Below are 15,096 nucleotides of genomic sequence, written 5' to 3'. Positions count from 1 at the left end.
CCAAAGTTGGTCACTCTTAGAAAATTCATTGAAATTAGTGAGATTTAAGGAGGCAGTAGTTCCAATGATTTCAACACAATCAAATCTAGATTCAGGCTATGCATTTCAGTATGTATAGTTCGTTGCCTTATGGGCCTTTAAAATCAATTAGGAAAATAAGTGAAACCTGCTTCCAGTCATGCTAGATTTGTAATGGATCATCCCTGTAGTTTTAGTGACAAGAATAAACAAGTAGCTTGCCACTGCTTGATTTCCCAGTCTGTTTTATAGCCCTAAGTTTTCCTAGTGGTCTGCCATCCAAATACTAACTCGATGGGACCCTACTTAGCTTTTTGATATTGGTCAGACGCATCCATGTACCTGGACAAAAACATCTACGCTCCCCCCTGGAGAAATAGCATGGTATTTTCATGAACATGGATATCTGTGGTATTCATAATTCCACATAATGTAAAATAATTTCAGTGCTTGTTTTTGCATGTGAAAATTGTGAATTATTGAGAATTTTCAGTGTTTTTGATTTTTATTTTTAGAAAATTACTGTAGCAGAATGCATAGAAACACAAAGTAAAGCTATGACAATGCTCACTATTGAACAGCTATCCTACTTGCTCAAGTTTGCACTACAAAAAATGAAACAGCCAGGGGTAAGAAGATATGTGTTGATATTTGACTGTACTTATTGCTTGTTTGAAAATAAATTGTCTTTAGATTTCTAATTACACAGTATGTGTTAATATTGTAGTGTCTGGTATGGGCAGACTCTGTGTGTGTGTGTGTGTGTGTGTGTGTGTGTGTGTGTTCTATCTATCTATCTATCTATCTATCTATCTATCTATCTATCTATCTATCTATCTATCTTTTACTTTACTTTTACTTTTATTAGATTTCTATACTGCCCTTCTCCCGAAGGACTCAGGGCGGTGTACAGCCATATTAAAACACATAAAATTTACAAAATTTAAAAACCATTAAAATCAAATATACAAAAATTTGGCCCACAAATTAAAAACTAACATACACCCATTAAAATTCATATTCATGTTAGGCCAGCGCGGCTTGTTGAAACAAGAGAGTCTTCAGGGCGTGGCAAAAGGTGCGCAGGTCGGGGATCATACGCACATCTAGGGGCAGCTCATTCCAGTCCACTCATTCTGGTGCCCCCACAGAGAAGGCTCTCCCCCTGGGTGCTGCCAGTTGACATTGTTTGGCCGACGGCACCCTGAGGAGCCCCTCTCTGTGAGAGCATATTGGCCGGTGGGAGGCTGTCGATGGCAGAAGGTGGTCTCGTATATACCCCAGTCCTAAGCCATGGAGCGCTTTAAAGGTGGTAACCAACACCTTGAATCACACTCGGAAGACCACTGGGAGCCAGTGCAGCTCGCGCAGGAGCGGTGTTATGTGGGAGCGCCATGCAGCTCCCGCAATTACCTGTGCGGCTGCATTCTGGACCAGTTGGAGCCTCCGAGTGCTCTTCAAGGGGAGCCCCATGTAGTTGCAGTAGTCCAGACGGGACGGGACGAGGGCACGAGTGACCATGTGCAGGGCATCCCGGTCCAGAAAGGGACGCAACTGGCGTATCAGGCGAACCTGATAAAAAGCTCCCCTGGCCACGGCCGTCATATGCTCTTCCAAAGACAGCCGTGCATCCAGGAGAGCACCCAAGTTGTGAGCCCTCTCTGAGGGGGCCAGGATCTCACCCCCAATAGTCAGCGATGGAACCAGCTGACTATACCGGGACACCGGGAACCACAGCCACTCGGTCTTGAAAGGATTTGCCTGTTCCTCCCCATTCAGGTCCGCACGGCCTCCAGGCACCAGGACATCACGTCAAGGGCATCATTGGGATGCTCCGGGGTGGAGATGTACAGCTGAGTGTCATCAGCGTACTGATGGAGCTTCACCCCAAAACCACGGATGATCTCGCCCAGCGGCTTCACATAAATGTTGAACAGAAGGGGCGAGAGGACCGACCCTTGCGGCACCCCACAAACAAGGCACCTCGAGGTCGACCTCTGTCCCCCTGCACACAAACTGCGTACGGTCGGAGAGGAATGAGAACCACCACAACACGGTGCCCCCCACTCCCAACCCCTCCAATCGTCGCAGCATGATACCATGGTCGATGGTATCAAAAGCCGCTCAGAGGTCTAATAGGACCAGGACAGAGGATCAACCTCTGTCCCGAGCCCTCCAGAGATCATCAACCAATGCGACCAATGCCGTTTCCATGCTGTACCCCGGCTTGAAGCCCGACTGGAACGGGTCTAGATAGTCAGCTTCATCCAGGTACTGGGGAAGTTGTCGCGCCACCACACTCTCAATAACCTTCGCAACAAAGCGAAGGTTGGAGACTGGACGATAGTTCGCTAATATAGCCGGGTCCAGGGAAGGCTTCTTGAGGAGGGGCTTCACCACCGCCTCTTTCAAAGAGGGGGGGAAGAAACCCTCACTCAAAGAAGCATTAATAATCCCCTGGAGCCAGCCTCGTGTAACCGCCTGGGAGGCCAACACCAACCAGGAGGGACACGGGTCCAATAAACATGTGGCAGGGCTAAGCCTACCCAGAATCCTGTCCACGTCCTCGGGAGTCACAGGGTCAAACCCCTCCCAGATAACATTCTCAAGATCCACCTCCGTCACCCCATCCGAATCTACCCAATCAGAGTCCAAGCCTTCCCGAATCTGAGTGACTTTGTCATGCAGGAATTGCACAAAATCCTCAGCCCTGCCCTGTAAGGGGTCTTCTCTCGCTCCCAGATGAAGGAGGGAGTGGGTCACCCTAAACAGAGCTGCTGGGCGGTTCTCTGCAGACCCAATAAGAGCGGAAAAATAATTAGATTTTGTCACTTTTATCGCCACTAGGTAGATCTTAATATGAGACCTCACCAGTGTTCGGTCAGATTCGGAGCGGCTGGCCCTCCAATCGCTCTCCAGGCGTCTTTTCCGGCGCTTCATCTCTCTCAGCTCCTCGGAGAACCAGGGAGCCAGCTGAGATCGGCACCGGGTCAGAGGCCGCAAAGGCATGACGCAGTCCAGAGTTCCAGTGGCCGCCCTATCCCAGGCGGCCACCAATTCTTCAGTCGCACCATGAGCCAGTGCCTCAGGGAATGGCCCAAGCTCTGTCAGGAACCTGTCAGGGTCCATCAGGCACCTGGGACGGAACCATCTAATCGGCTCCATCTCCCTGCAGCGAGGGGTAGCGGTTTGAAAGTCCAGGCAAAGGAGAGAGTGATCAGACCATGACAAGGATTTGATGACTAAATCCCCTATTTCCAGATCACTCTGCCACTGACCAGAGACAAAAATCAGATCCAGAGTGTGTCCCCCCATGTGATAGGGTCATGAACTGAGTCAGGTCCAAGGCCATCATGGAAGCCATGAACTCCCGAGCCGCCATAGACTATCTATCTATCTATCTATCTATCTATCTATCTATCTATCTATCTATCTATCTATCTAATCTGGTTGCCCATCTCATCAAGGCAATTCTAGGCAGCTTACAGTTATTCAGTAAAAATATCATATAAACCTTAAAAAATAAATAAATACCATAAATTTAAATTTCACTTTTGAAGAGGAAGAGCATTGTTAGATCTGCTGTGCGTTTTAATGTTTATTTTTATTTAATGTTTATTAATGTTTTAATAAAAACACTTAAGTATAGGCTTGGGGGAGTCTCTAAATATGAATGTGTTAAAAGTTAAATTAACACATATACGTATGTTTGTTATACATATATGAACATATGACAATTATAGGGAGTTGTCAACCATAATTAGGACAGCAACATGGTCATGATCATGTGACTTTGAGATGCTGCAACAGTCATAAGTCTGAGGACTGGTCTTGAAAACTTAACTTTCAGCACTTTTGTAATTTTGAACTGGGCAATTGTAAAAAGAAATCTACCTGTACAGTATGTTGTTCTTTGACCATGAATGTGCAGTGAATGCCAATGATTATAATACATGAAGTCTGGTTTTCAAGCTTTTACAGGATCAAATTTAAACAATTGATTCTTGCTCAGTTTGATTGATTAACCAGATTGCAAACATAATCACCCTGGTTTTGACACGCTATTTGTTTTTAATCATTATACTTGTTTTTAATAGGATTTGTATTGTAACTGTAATTTTTTGTGTTTATTGAAACAGACAGAGCCATTTCAAAAGCCAGTTTCACTGGATCAGCATCCAGATTATGCAGAATACATCTTTCATCCAATGGACCTTTGTACATTAGAAAAGGTTGGTAGACAGGAAGGAGATTATTTCGCTATATATTAGATCATTTTAATTTTTTTCCAATTGGTTGATGTGATAAATATCTCTCTCAAATGTATGAAGTTCATTAAGAAATCCATTAAGTGAAAATACGGAGTTGGAAGGGATTTTAGCTTACTGGTCATTTAATCCCACCCCCCTGAAGGTTCCATTTGGACATCTCTGACTAATGACCATCAAGCCTCTGATGAGGATCTCTTCCAAAGGGGACTCACCACTTCCTGTAACAACTTGTTCCATTGGTTGACAGATCATAGAGACAAAAAGATTCCTTTGACATCTAGCCTCAATCTCCTTTCTTATATTAATCCATTGGTTCTGGTCCTGCCCTCTGGAGCAATAGAGAATGTCCACTTCTTGCTGTATGTGACAGCCTTCTTAATTATTGTCACGTGTCCCCATAGTTGTCTCTTTTGCAGGACAAATGTTCCCAGAAACTTTAACATAGAGCCAGTTAGTTGTTTAGTTTTAGTTAACTTTTATCTAAGAGCCTTCTGCTTTTATTTCATTTCTGAGTTTTGGAAATAAGGGCATGCAAAGTTTCTGACAGAGTGGGAAAGGCAAAGAGTGAGATGTTAGTTCTCTAATTTAATTTAACTACAGAGGGCATTCAAATATCTGTTTTTTAGAATCAATTTTGAGGCTAGCTTCAAATGTGATTTTTTATTTTATTTTAAAGGACATAATTTAAAAATATAAAGTACCTGATTCTTTTTTTCAAGTGTATTATGGTGCTCTGTCCCATGATACAAAGTAGATTTTCATATATAAAAAAAGAAATGACAATAATAATACTTGTTTCAAAATTCCTATAATTTGGTCAAACTTCAGTAATTATATTTAATACGCTTATAATATCTAACATCTTTTTGATAACTCATTCCTGAATCTACTGTTTACTTCCAGTTGATGATTATTCTAATTTTAATCTTTCCATTCATTTATTTGGAATAAAAGTATTAAGAAAATATGATATAGTAGATAGCTTCTGGATTTAGATATTATTTCCTCATTTTAATACAATGTTTATATTATCCTTTTCAGAATGTTAAAAAGAAGATGTATGGTTGCACTGAAGCCTTTCTGGCTGATGCCAAATGGATTTTGCACAATTGCATTATTTACAATGGGGGTACGTATATGCGTATTTCCTTCAAGTTACAGGTAGTCCTCGCTTAATGACCCCAATTGGGACCAATAACTCCATTGGGAAGTGATGTGGTCATTAAGGGAGATGTCACATCAACCTGATAAACTTGCGACTTTACTTCTGTTGTCATTAAGTGAGATATTGCGTGACCATAACTTGTCATTTTACTGCTGACTTCTTTGTTGATTCTGCTCATCAGAATTTGGCTGTGAAATCCACAAATATTAATTTTGTAACCCTAGGGACGCTGTAAAGCCCATAAGCGCGAGGACCAATTGTAATGTTATTTATTCAGCACTGCTCTAACTTTGAATAGTCATTAAACAAGGCAGTCAATAAGCAAGGAAAACCTGTAATTAATTTTTATACAATAAATTGAAGTAAATGGCCCAAAGATTCCAAGTAGAAAGAACACAAACCTTTTCAAAAATGTATTAATGAAAATGGTATGAGTTTTCCATTGTTCCTCTAGTGTCGTTCGCCCCCCCCGAAAGGCGTTTGCGATGCAAATCTTTCCCAAGTCAGTCTGTTTTTTCAACATCATAAAATCTGCTATCAATAGAAGGAAACATGTTGAATACAGCCCTAAATGACTCAAAGAATAAATTTATCCTTTCTCCATAGTTGAGGGGAAGATTATCCAGGAATGGGTTGTAACTCTGCTTCTCTGTCTGAAGACCAAGTCATCTTTTTTGGCCACACCTCCTTTGACTGGTTCCTTCCCAGTTAGACTCGGTCTTCTGTCGAAATAGAGACTGAGAATTTGGAGTTCTAAACATCATTCTTGGATTTTCTTCTAATTGTAAATGTAAGAATTTTTTTAGATAAGATGGGACCGTAAATATTTAATATTTTTAGCTGAGATTCTATAAACAGGTCTTTGAAAGTAGCTTTTTTCACATTGAGGTTTTATATTGAGATTAATTGTGTGTGTTATATATTAATGTATAAACTGTGAAATATTTTAGATCTCCTTTACAATAATGCTATAATTTGAAAATCTAAATAAATAATATCAGGTGTGATATATCTAAGATATGTTCATTTGTCTTTTAAATTGGGTCAAAAAGGTGCATTTAAATTGATTTCTCTGGGAATGTTACAAGGTAACACTAAAGAAAACATTACCTAATAATGATAAATTCAGTAAGAATGAATTTGTGAATGTTGTGGCTCTTTACATCTGGGTTTATGAATGACTTACTTTTATGACTTGCCATTTCTACTGGCTATATTCAAGATTTGTATTTAATTAATTTTGCCTTTTGAAACATGCATGTCAAACTATATGTTTGCACCCTAGATTCATAATACAAATAATAAGTATGTTTTGTAACAGATTTAATTAGATTTACCTGTTTCCTCAGGAAATCACAAATTGACACAAACAGCAAAAGTCATAATTAAAATCTGTGAACATGAGGTATGTATTTCCAAGTTAGCATTTATTTTTACTATACCAATTTAACTAACAATTTTATGTAATGCTAGGAAAACTTAGAAATCATAGTTTTAGTATTTACATAATATAAAATGAAGTAGAATTTCAAAATTTCAGGAATTGAATAATCTATATTCCAGTTTTTAGATTGCAGTCCTCTTCTCATGTATCTATACATAAAATATGTATTTCTGCATAGACATATATGGAATTCCTGTGCCTATTAAGCATATAGACTAATTGTTGTCATAAACATCAAGTTACAATTTCAGATTAAATATAAATCAGACTATAAATTATTTTCAGTAACTTGGCTATTTTATAGCATTATTCAAATATATTAAGTTTATAAAAAAATCTGTTTTGAAAAATATGGATCTAGATTTGGCATTGCCAAGTTGAAAACACCTTTGAAAGTATTAAGATAATAGGTTATGTCCAAAGTTCATTGACTTTTTCCATATGTAGTGGAAGTGCAGCTTTCTTCCTTCTTCACTCCTCCAAAATAATCCTAAACAGATTGTGTTGATAAATATTGTTCCATCAACAGATAAAGGCAAATTGTATGCCATACAGAAACATAAAAAGTCTGAGGATCTTATAAAAACTCAACATGCCAACATCCTATAAATTTATTGCTTAAATTAAGTTTTTCTTATGCAAAACTATGACTGTTGCTATCAAGCACAATGTTTTCAGACTTTCCATTTATTTATATATAGTCATTGTTTACTGTATAGTAAAAGACTGATGTTGAATCTTGTGAAGCAGCAAAAATTAGTATGCATACATTCCTGAATGCACAGCAGGACAAAATAATTATTTGGGGTAGAAAATTATAAATGACTGCCATGTTACTCTTGATTGCAGGATAGAATAGAATTGTAAATGCATTTAATCTCATGCTCCAACTCCATAATAGTTCATTTTTGTTTTTACAGATGAATGAAATTGAAGTATGTCCAGAATGTTATTTAGCTGCTTGCCAAAAACGAGAAAATTGGTTTTGTGAACCTTGTGTAAGTAAAAAAGGAAGGAGGGGGTTGTTAAATGATAAATAGCATATATAGAAGCACAGTGGATTTCATTTTTATACATATTGTTTTAAATGAAGGTTCTTCTGTTTGTGCTCAAAACCCACACACTGCCGCTGATAATTAATAGAAATTGAATAGTTAGTTTTTTCTTCATTCTAGTATCAAGAAAAAATATAAGTGATCTAGATTTGGCTAATATTTCCAAATCTTAAAATCAGTTGGCACTATTATTCCGGCTTACATACTAGAATCACAACTCAGCTCTGAGGCAAAGCTTTTTCCATTGTTTCATCCCTGCTTTGTCACCTGTAGTGAAATGACATTAAACCCTCAAAGCATTCAAATATATTTTTTTTGAAACTTTTGAAATCTACAATCAGCTTTTTTTTTTTTAAATCAAATCTCAGAAGCCCTTACTTTTTTCTATAAAGTATCACATTTATGCTGTAAAGCCTGTCATTTATATGTTTTTAGCCTGCCTGGAGTTCTTGAGATTTGGAGAATATACAACAAGTCCCTGTGTTAAGAACACTCCCGTTAAAGGACAAGCCATAGTTAAGAACAGAGCCCATTGCATCAAACTCCAAGTTAAACATATAATGATTAAAGTTAAATGATTCATTACTCAGTACTACTTATACAGCATTATACAATAATACCGTTCCAGCTTCTATTCAAATTTGATTTAAAAACAGGCATTGGAAACAGAACCTTGTTCTTAAACTGGGGACTGCTTGTTTAGTAGTGGAACTGTTTGGGAATGATACGCATCATGATGTGACATATGCATATGTACACACATTTTAAGTAGCAATAGCAGAAGTTTTATTTCTTTTGTGCTTACAACTAGCACAGTATAGATGTGGAATTAAGAAAAACTGAAACAGTAACACATTACAGTTAATCCTCACATCATGATATAAAATATGGTGCCTTTAAACTCAAAAAATCCATAACAGATTTTGTTATTCTTATTTTATTGTTATAAACTATAAATTATATCTATGTGTGATAGACTACATTACATTCTATATGTTGCAAAATCCTAAAATAACTTAAGTATATACTTACGTTCATGTGATCCATTTAACCTCAAAATGACAGGAGGGAAGTTCAAAAGTAATATTAGAAAATATTACTTCACAGAAAGAGTAATGGAAGCTTGGAACCAACTTCCAGCCGAGGTAGTGGGTTAATCATTAGTAATTGAATTTGAACATGCTTGTGATAAACACATGTCCATTATCCAGCAAATTTAAAAATAAAATAAATTTTAAAATAATTTTAATAATTTTAATTAATTTATTAATTAAAACAAAAAGGCAGGCTTAGACCTTTTTCTGCTAACAGTTTTCTATGTTTCTGTGAAAACAGAGAGCTATATAAAAGCATTATTTGCACCACCCAAATGTAAGCATTTTCCTGAGCATATTCCCCTGCAATAGTAATATTCTGATTTTTAAAATTAAAATTATGAATATTGTATTTTGAGGATGGAGTATCTCTACGGATTAGTTTAAATTGATTTGATACTTGAATTATTGTTTTGAAGTTATCTCTGAATATTCAGAATGAGGCACAAATTCACTGGCAACTTGTTGCTACAGAGAAAACAGGTTTTAAAAGAAGACAAAAATTGTTTTAATAAGATGGGAAAACTCTCAAAGCTATACAAAGAATGACTTCATTTAAAGTTGTAAATTTGAGACATTTTTACAATCTCAGTCATATAAAAACTATTGTCTTGCATGTCAGCAGTTAGAAAATAATGCATGGCTTAAAATAGTTTTCTCACCATGTGGTCACTATGCACTTTCCTCTAGAGCAATCCACACCCATTGGTTTGGGCTAAACTCAAGGGTTTCCCATTCTGGCCGGCTAAAGCACTGAGAGATAAAGATGGTCAAGTTGATGCTCGTTTCTTTGGTCAACATGACAGGTGGGAATTAATCAAAAGATGATGGAATAATTCAGATCATTCCTTTTTAGTGAATGATTAGGTGGTAGCTGCATTAGTTAAAATGTTAATATTCTGCAAATAGTGATTTTTTGTACAGAATATAAGAAGTACATTGGGATAACTCATTTTTAAAAAATCTAAAAAGATAACATAATTTTGTCCACTGAATTGATACATTTAGTCAATTTTAGTAACCGATGTTTACATGTTACCAACCATGACAGAATTATGAATTAGAAGGTCCATTGTAGTTAGGATTTGTAAAAGGAATTTTTCTTCAGAAATGGTCATGGTGGACCATTAACTTGAGTGCTGTAAAAAGGAGGAATTTTCAGGGCTGGCTACATAAAAGCTCTAAACCTCAGTGTAAATCATGAGGGAAGGATTTATCCCACATGGTTTGAAAGATTTGATATTTGTTCAAGTGACAGAAAAAGCCTCTTTGTTCACTGCTATCATTTCTGTGATACAATTACAGGATTTCTAACTATTTCTAGTATTCTTTACTTAACAGGAAACTTTATGTATACATAGACTTCATGAAGAGAGCCAATTAAAATATGGGCTTTTATTTTTATGAAGAAAGTAATTGTTTTTCTGGATTTTGACTAGTATCCTCAAATATGTAGAAATGTTTATATTTATTATAGGGAAGCCTTCTTTAACTGTTGGTCAGCATGAGGCCACCAAATGTAACAGTAGAAAGAATTATTCATATATACTAATAGTATTTGGTTGATCAACTTAGACCTAGGAAATCATCACATATGTAGAATGCACTAAATGATAATTTAAACAAATTTGCTAAATGATTTACTGTGCAACAAGAGAGTAACTGAAGTTGACGGTTATTTCTTTGTTATTGTATCATGTTCAGTTTAAGAAATTTGAATTGTAATATATAGTCTTCTTTTGCATATCATCTGGTATTTTTAGGTTGGATTTTGAATTTCCTTAATTGATTTTTAATGAATTGTTTTCAAAGCTGTATTTCTAGAACTATTACTTTTTTCTGGGGACTGATTAAATAGACCTTTCAGTTTACAAGTAATTGCTAAAGTTTCTACCTTAAGCATGTATCAAACATCCATAAAAAGTGTAACAATTGCCTTTAACAGTGTTTAGAATGAAATAGAAATTAGATACCATACCATTTATATGGTTTCTTTTACTGTCTTATTTGCAGGGCCTGGGTTCCAGTAAATAATTGCTACCTCATGTCTAAAGAAATTCCTTTTTCCGTGAAAAAGACTAAAAGCATATTCAACAGTGCAATGCAAGAGATGGAGGTTTATGTGGAGAACATTCGTAGAAAGTTTGGTGTATTTAATTATGCACCTTTCCGGACACCATATACTCCCAACAATCAGTACCAAATGTTGATAGACCCTTCAAATCCTGGGGCTGGAACTGCTAAAACAGATAAACAAGAGAAAATCAAACTTAACTTTGATATGACAGCATCACCCAAGATTTTAATGAGTAAACCTATGCTAAGCAGCAGTACTGGACGAAGAATTTCCCTAACAGACATGCCACGTTCACCAATGAGTACAAATTCATCAGTACACACTGGATCTGATGTTGAACAGGATGGAGAGAAAAAAGCAACCTCTAGCCACTTTAGTGCAAGTGAAGAATCCATGGACTTTATTGATAAAAGTACAGGTAAGAGTACAGAAACAAAATTGCTACATCAATTGGTGGTTGAACTTTAACATCAACCAGTGCATGGAATTTCATAAAACTGGAAGGAAAGTTTGTCTAATGCTTTATAGGATATATTACTACCAGTAGACTCAGGTGCAGCAGTATTCCTAAAGCTTCTATCCAATGTTCTTGGGACCAATTATAAGAGTAAGGTAGAGGAGTAAAGTTTGTCTTCCACATTAATAACGGTAAATTGTGGTAGATCAGTCGCCTGGGAAGAATTTAAATTATAATGTAGGGAAGAGCCATGGGTTATTGAACAAAAGGTATCACAGTAGAGGGGCGTCATGAAGGAAGAGGAGCATGATGTGGTTATTTGGTTCAAGCAAACTAGTACATAGAAAAATGCTTTATAGTCTTCAGGGTTAATTGGACTCTCACTCCCATTAGTATCCTTTGCACTCAACAATTTTTCAGCAAGGTGTCTGCTTAGTGCCCTGAAGATTTATATCATATTACATCATTGTGGATCACACCCCTAATTTAAAAGAATTTAGTAGTCTAAGATAAAAATTAATTTCCGGTTGTCCTCAGCTGCTAAATTATAATGAAACAGAATCAGAGTTTAGAGAATACTGAAATGATAAGTACATAATAATAGGGATTGGATTTCAAAATATTTCATGCCATTCTTACAGTTTTTTGTACATTTTTCTTGGAGTATAGGAAAAAAGTACTTACCTTTCAGAAACAAGATCTGACTTACAGTCAAGGGCAAAAATATTAAGATAATACAAAACAATCAAGTTAATTTATTGTTTCAGGAATATTTATGTCAGCAGCACTATATTTAATATTTTTTATGTTTTTGGAAATTTGGGCCACAGATAAATGAAATAATCTGATCTTGAAGAAACTCAGAATTTGCTTTCTTTTTTAAAACTGATGCTTGCCAAATGTTAGCATTAAGCAGAATAATCTATTATAAACCAACTATAATTATTATAATCCATTTGGAAAACTCAGCTATTCTATACCAAGCATTATCCTCAACATACTAATCTGCACCTAATTCCTTAGGTGAATGACAAATAATATCAGAAGACTACCTACATGTTGATGTACGGCTGTTTCTGATATAGAGCAAAGAAGTAAATGTTACTTCATTTGGATCCAGTCTGGATAACTTTGAATTTGATATTTTTCTTTAAGTAATTGTTTTTGTTCTGCTATTTAGCAATTTACCTATGGAAAGTACATTTAAAACATTTTAGAGTAATTTTTAAAAAATTGTTATGCATTCTTGTTTTAATGACACTTTTTAAAATAGAACTGAACAAAATAAATTGTGCCTTATTTATTTGAACAATGACTTTGAGGTTCTAAATTGTACTTTACTAATGTTTTCTGAGGTTTTCGCGGGTGTTTGTATGTAGGTCTTTGGTTATTCGGTTTGCACGAAGCCGAGAACACCAGCCTAAAGATGACGAATGAGACTTCGTCGAAACGTTGCCAAGAAACCTCCAATTTTACGCGGGAGAAAACCCGAATAACCAAAGACAGACAGACATACATACATACATACATACATACATACATACATACATACATATATATATACACACACAAACTAGTCATCAAAATCTTAAGAGGATTGAATATCTCACCTAATTTTGAACTTCTGTTCTCATTTCATTTATATTTCTTGGATATTTTATGGAAAGAAAATAAAAATATTAGAAATATATGCAGTACTTATGTATATTCAAATATTCCTAGTTTAAGAGTTTGTAGTGTATGTTCTCTTGTGAAAAAAAATTGATCGGCCACTTTCCACAAGCAGGATTTTTTGGGTCTGTCATTCTATACTTCATGGCTTTTGCTTATGGCTGCCTGGGCCGTTCTTATTAGCTTGTCTTTTCTCACCTATTGCCTTCAGATAGATTTTTCAAAGTATTCTTGTTATTCTGTAGACCTGATCATTCTCCTGGTCTGTCAGAGTTTGTTGCAAAAAACAAATCCAGAAGCACACACAGATAAATAGATGCAGCAGGATTCATTAACTTCTTTATATACATAATAATATATGAAGTAAGTTTACAATACCAACAGCAGATTCAGTTTCATTTCAGCTCAGATCAGCAGACAAGTTCACACACACACACACACACACACACACACACACACACTGGTTTCAGTTTCTCTTTACAGACTCAGAAGCTACAGACTAAGACACACAGTGGCTTGAGTCTCTCTCAGCTCCCAATTGGCTGACTTAGTTGCTATGTCTATTCATTGGCTGACCTTGTTACCATGTCTTCCCAGTCATGAATATTCTGACATGGTCTCTATTGATAACTTTTTCATTATTTCACATTGACCATTATTTAGCCACAAAGGTTTGTATTAACCACTTTAAGTTGCATTAGAAAAAATGATGTGAAAACAAAAGATTACTCATGGCTTTGCTTTTAAAGACTAAACAGCATATTGAAATGTATTTTATAACATAAATCTTATCCTAGGCTTCTTGCTTAGCTTGATACCAAAAGGGGAAGTTAGAATATGATTTATTTTTGCTAATCATTATATCTGAACTGTCTTAATTAATGAGTAATTAAGTGGCAGCATATAAATGTTCTTGGATGATCCCTCAAAAGCTAGACATAATCTGACCTTAAATGCCACTTGATGAAAGAACATCAGGAAATACCAGGACTAGGTTAGATTGGATATTGAAAAATCCCTGAAGATAGCAGTGACAAACTACAACTACTTTGCTACCAAAGAAACTACATGAGCCATAGTGGCACAGTGGTTAGAGTACAGTACTGTAGACTACTTCTGCTGAATGACGGCTGCCTGCATATTTGGCAGTTCAAATCTCACCAGGCTCAAGGTTGACTCAGCCTTCCATCCTTCTGAGGTGGGTAAAATGGGGACCCAAAATTGTTGGGGGCAATATGCTGACTCTGCAAACCACTTAGAGAGGGCTGTCAAGCACTGTAAAAGCGGTATATTAGTCTAGGTGCTATTGCTACATAGACATAGAACAGAAGTCATCCAGAATTGAACATACCTCAAGGGAGTCTTTTTGCTTTGAATGTTTTTTTCAGAAAAATTAACCATTAAATGTGGTTAATTATTAAATATGGTTCATATTTAATAAATAATTAAATGTGAAATTTACTACAAGAAAAATTTGAAATTTAAATAGCTATAAAAAAGAAAGAATTCTAAAATTGAATATTCCTGTTCTAAAATGAAAGAGTTAGCAAATTCATATTTTATATAATTCTTGATTTATAAAAGCATTCCACCTATGTTCAGTTTCCCCTGAATATTGGTTAAATCAATTTTAAAAGGTGATAAGAGTTAGAGAGAGTGGTTAGAAATGCATGTTTCATTGGGAGTCTTGAGGAAATTTCTCACTACTTTTGAACCTTGCTTCTTATTTCTTTTCTGTATAGTGCCTCAGTGAGGACCTGTTGTTGCTGTGAGAAGACATTAGACCATTTAATTTTGACTCCATGGCCAACATACAAAAGAACTACATTTGCATGTTCCTTATC

The 15,096-nt window shown here is 36.1% G+C and overlaps 1 protein-coding gene across 2 annotated transcripts in view; it reads left to right on the top strand.

Moving 5' to 3' along the window:
• The window catches only part of ZMYND8 (zinc finger MYND-type containing 8), a 78,780-nt gene that overhangs the window by 37,588 nt on the left and 26,096 nt on the right, over positions 1-15,096 (top strand). For both annotated transcript variants that reach the window (XM_070941716.1, XM_070941715.1), the window contains exons 5-11: positions 534-647; positions 4,158-4,250; positions 5,331-5,418; positions 6,804-6,859; positions 7,819-7,896; positions 9,738-9,853; positions 11,061-11,542. In XM_070941716.1, coding sequence (XP_070797817.1) covers positions 534-647; positions 4,158-4,250; positions 5,331-5,418; positions 6,804-6,859; positions 7,819-7,896; positions 9,738-9,853; positions 11,061-11,542 — 1,027 coding nt within the window. The remainder of the gene's footprint in view (positions 1-533; positions 648-4,157; positions 4,251-5,330; positions 5,419-6,803; positions 6,860-7,818; positions 7,897-9,737; positions 9,854-11,060; positions 11,543-15,096) is intronic.

Source organism: Pituophis catenifer, unplaced genomic scaffold (assembly GCF_029215685.1).
Source record: "Pituophis catenifer annectens isolate HBS135680 unplaced genomic scaffold, rPitCat1.0.hap2 SCAF_3, whole genome shotgun sequence".
NCBI classification, from domain to species: domain Eukaryota; kingdom Metazoa; phylum Chordata; class Lepidosauria; order Squamata; family Colubridae; genus Pituophis; species Pituophis catenifer.
Note: the sequence above shows the minus strand (reverse complement) of the source record. Positions and strands in the feature narration are given on the sequence as shown.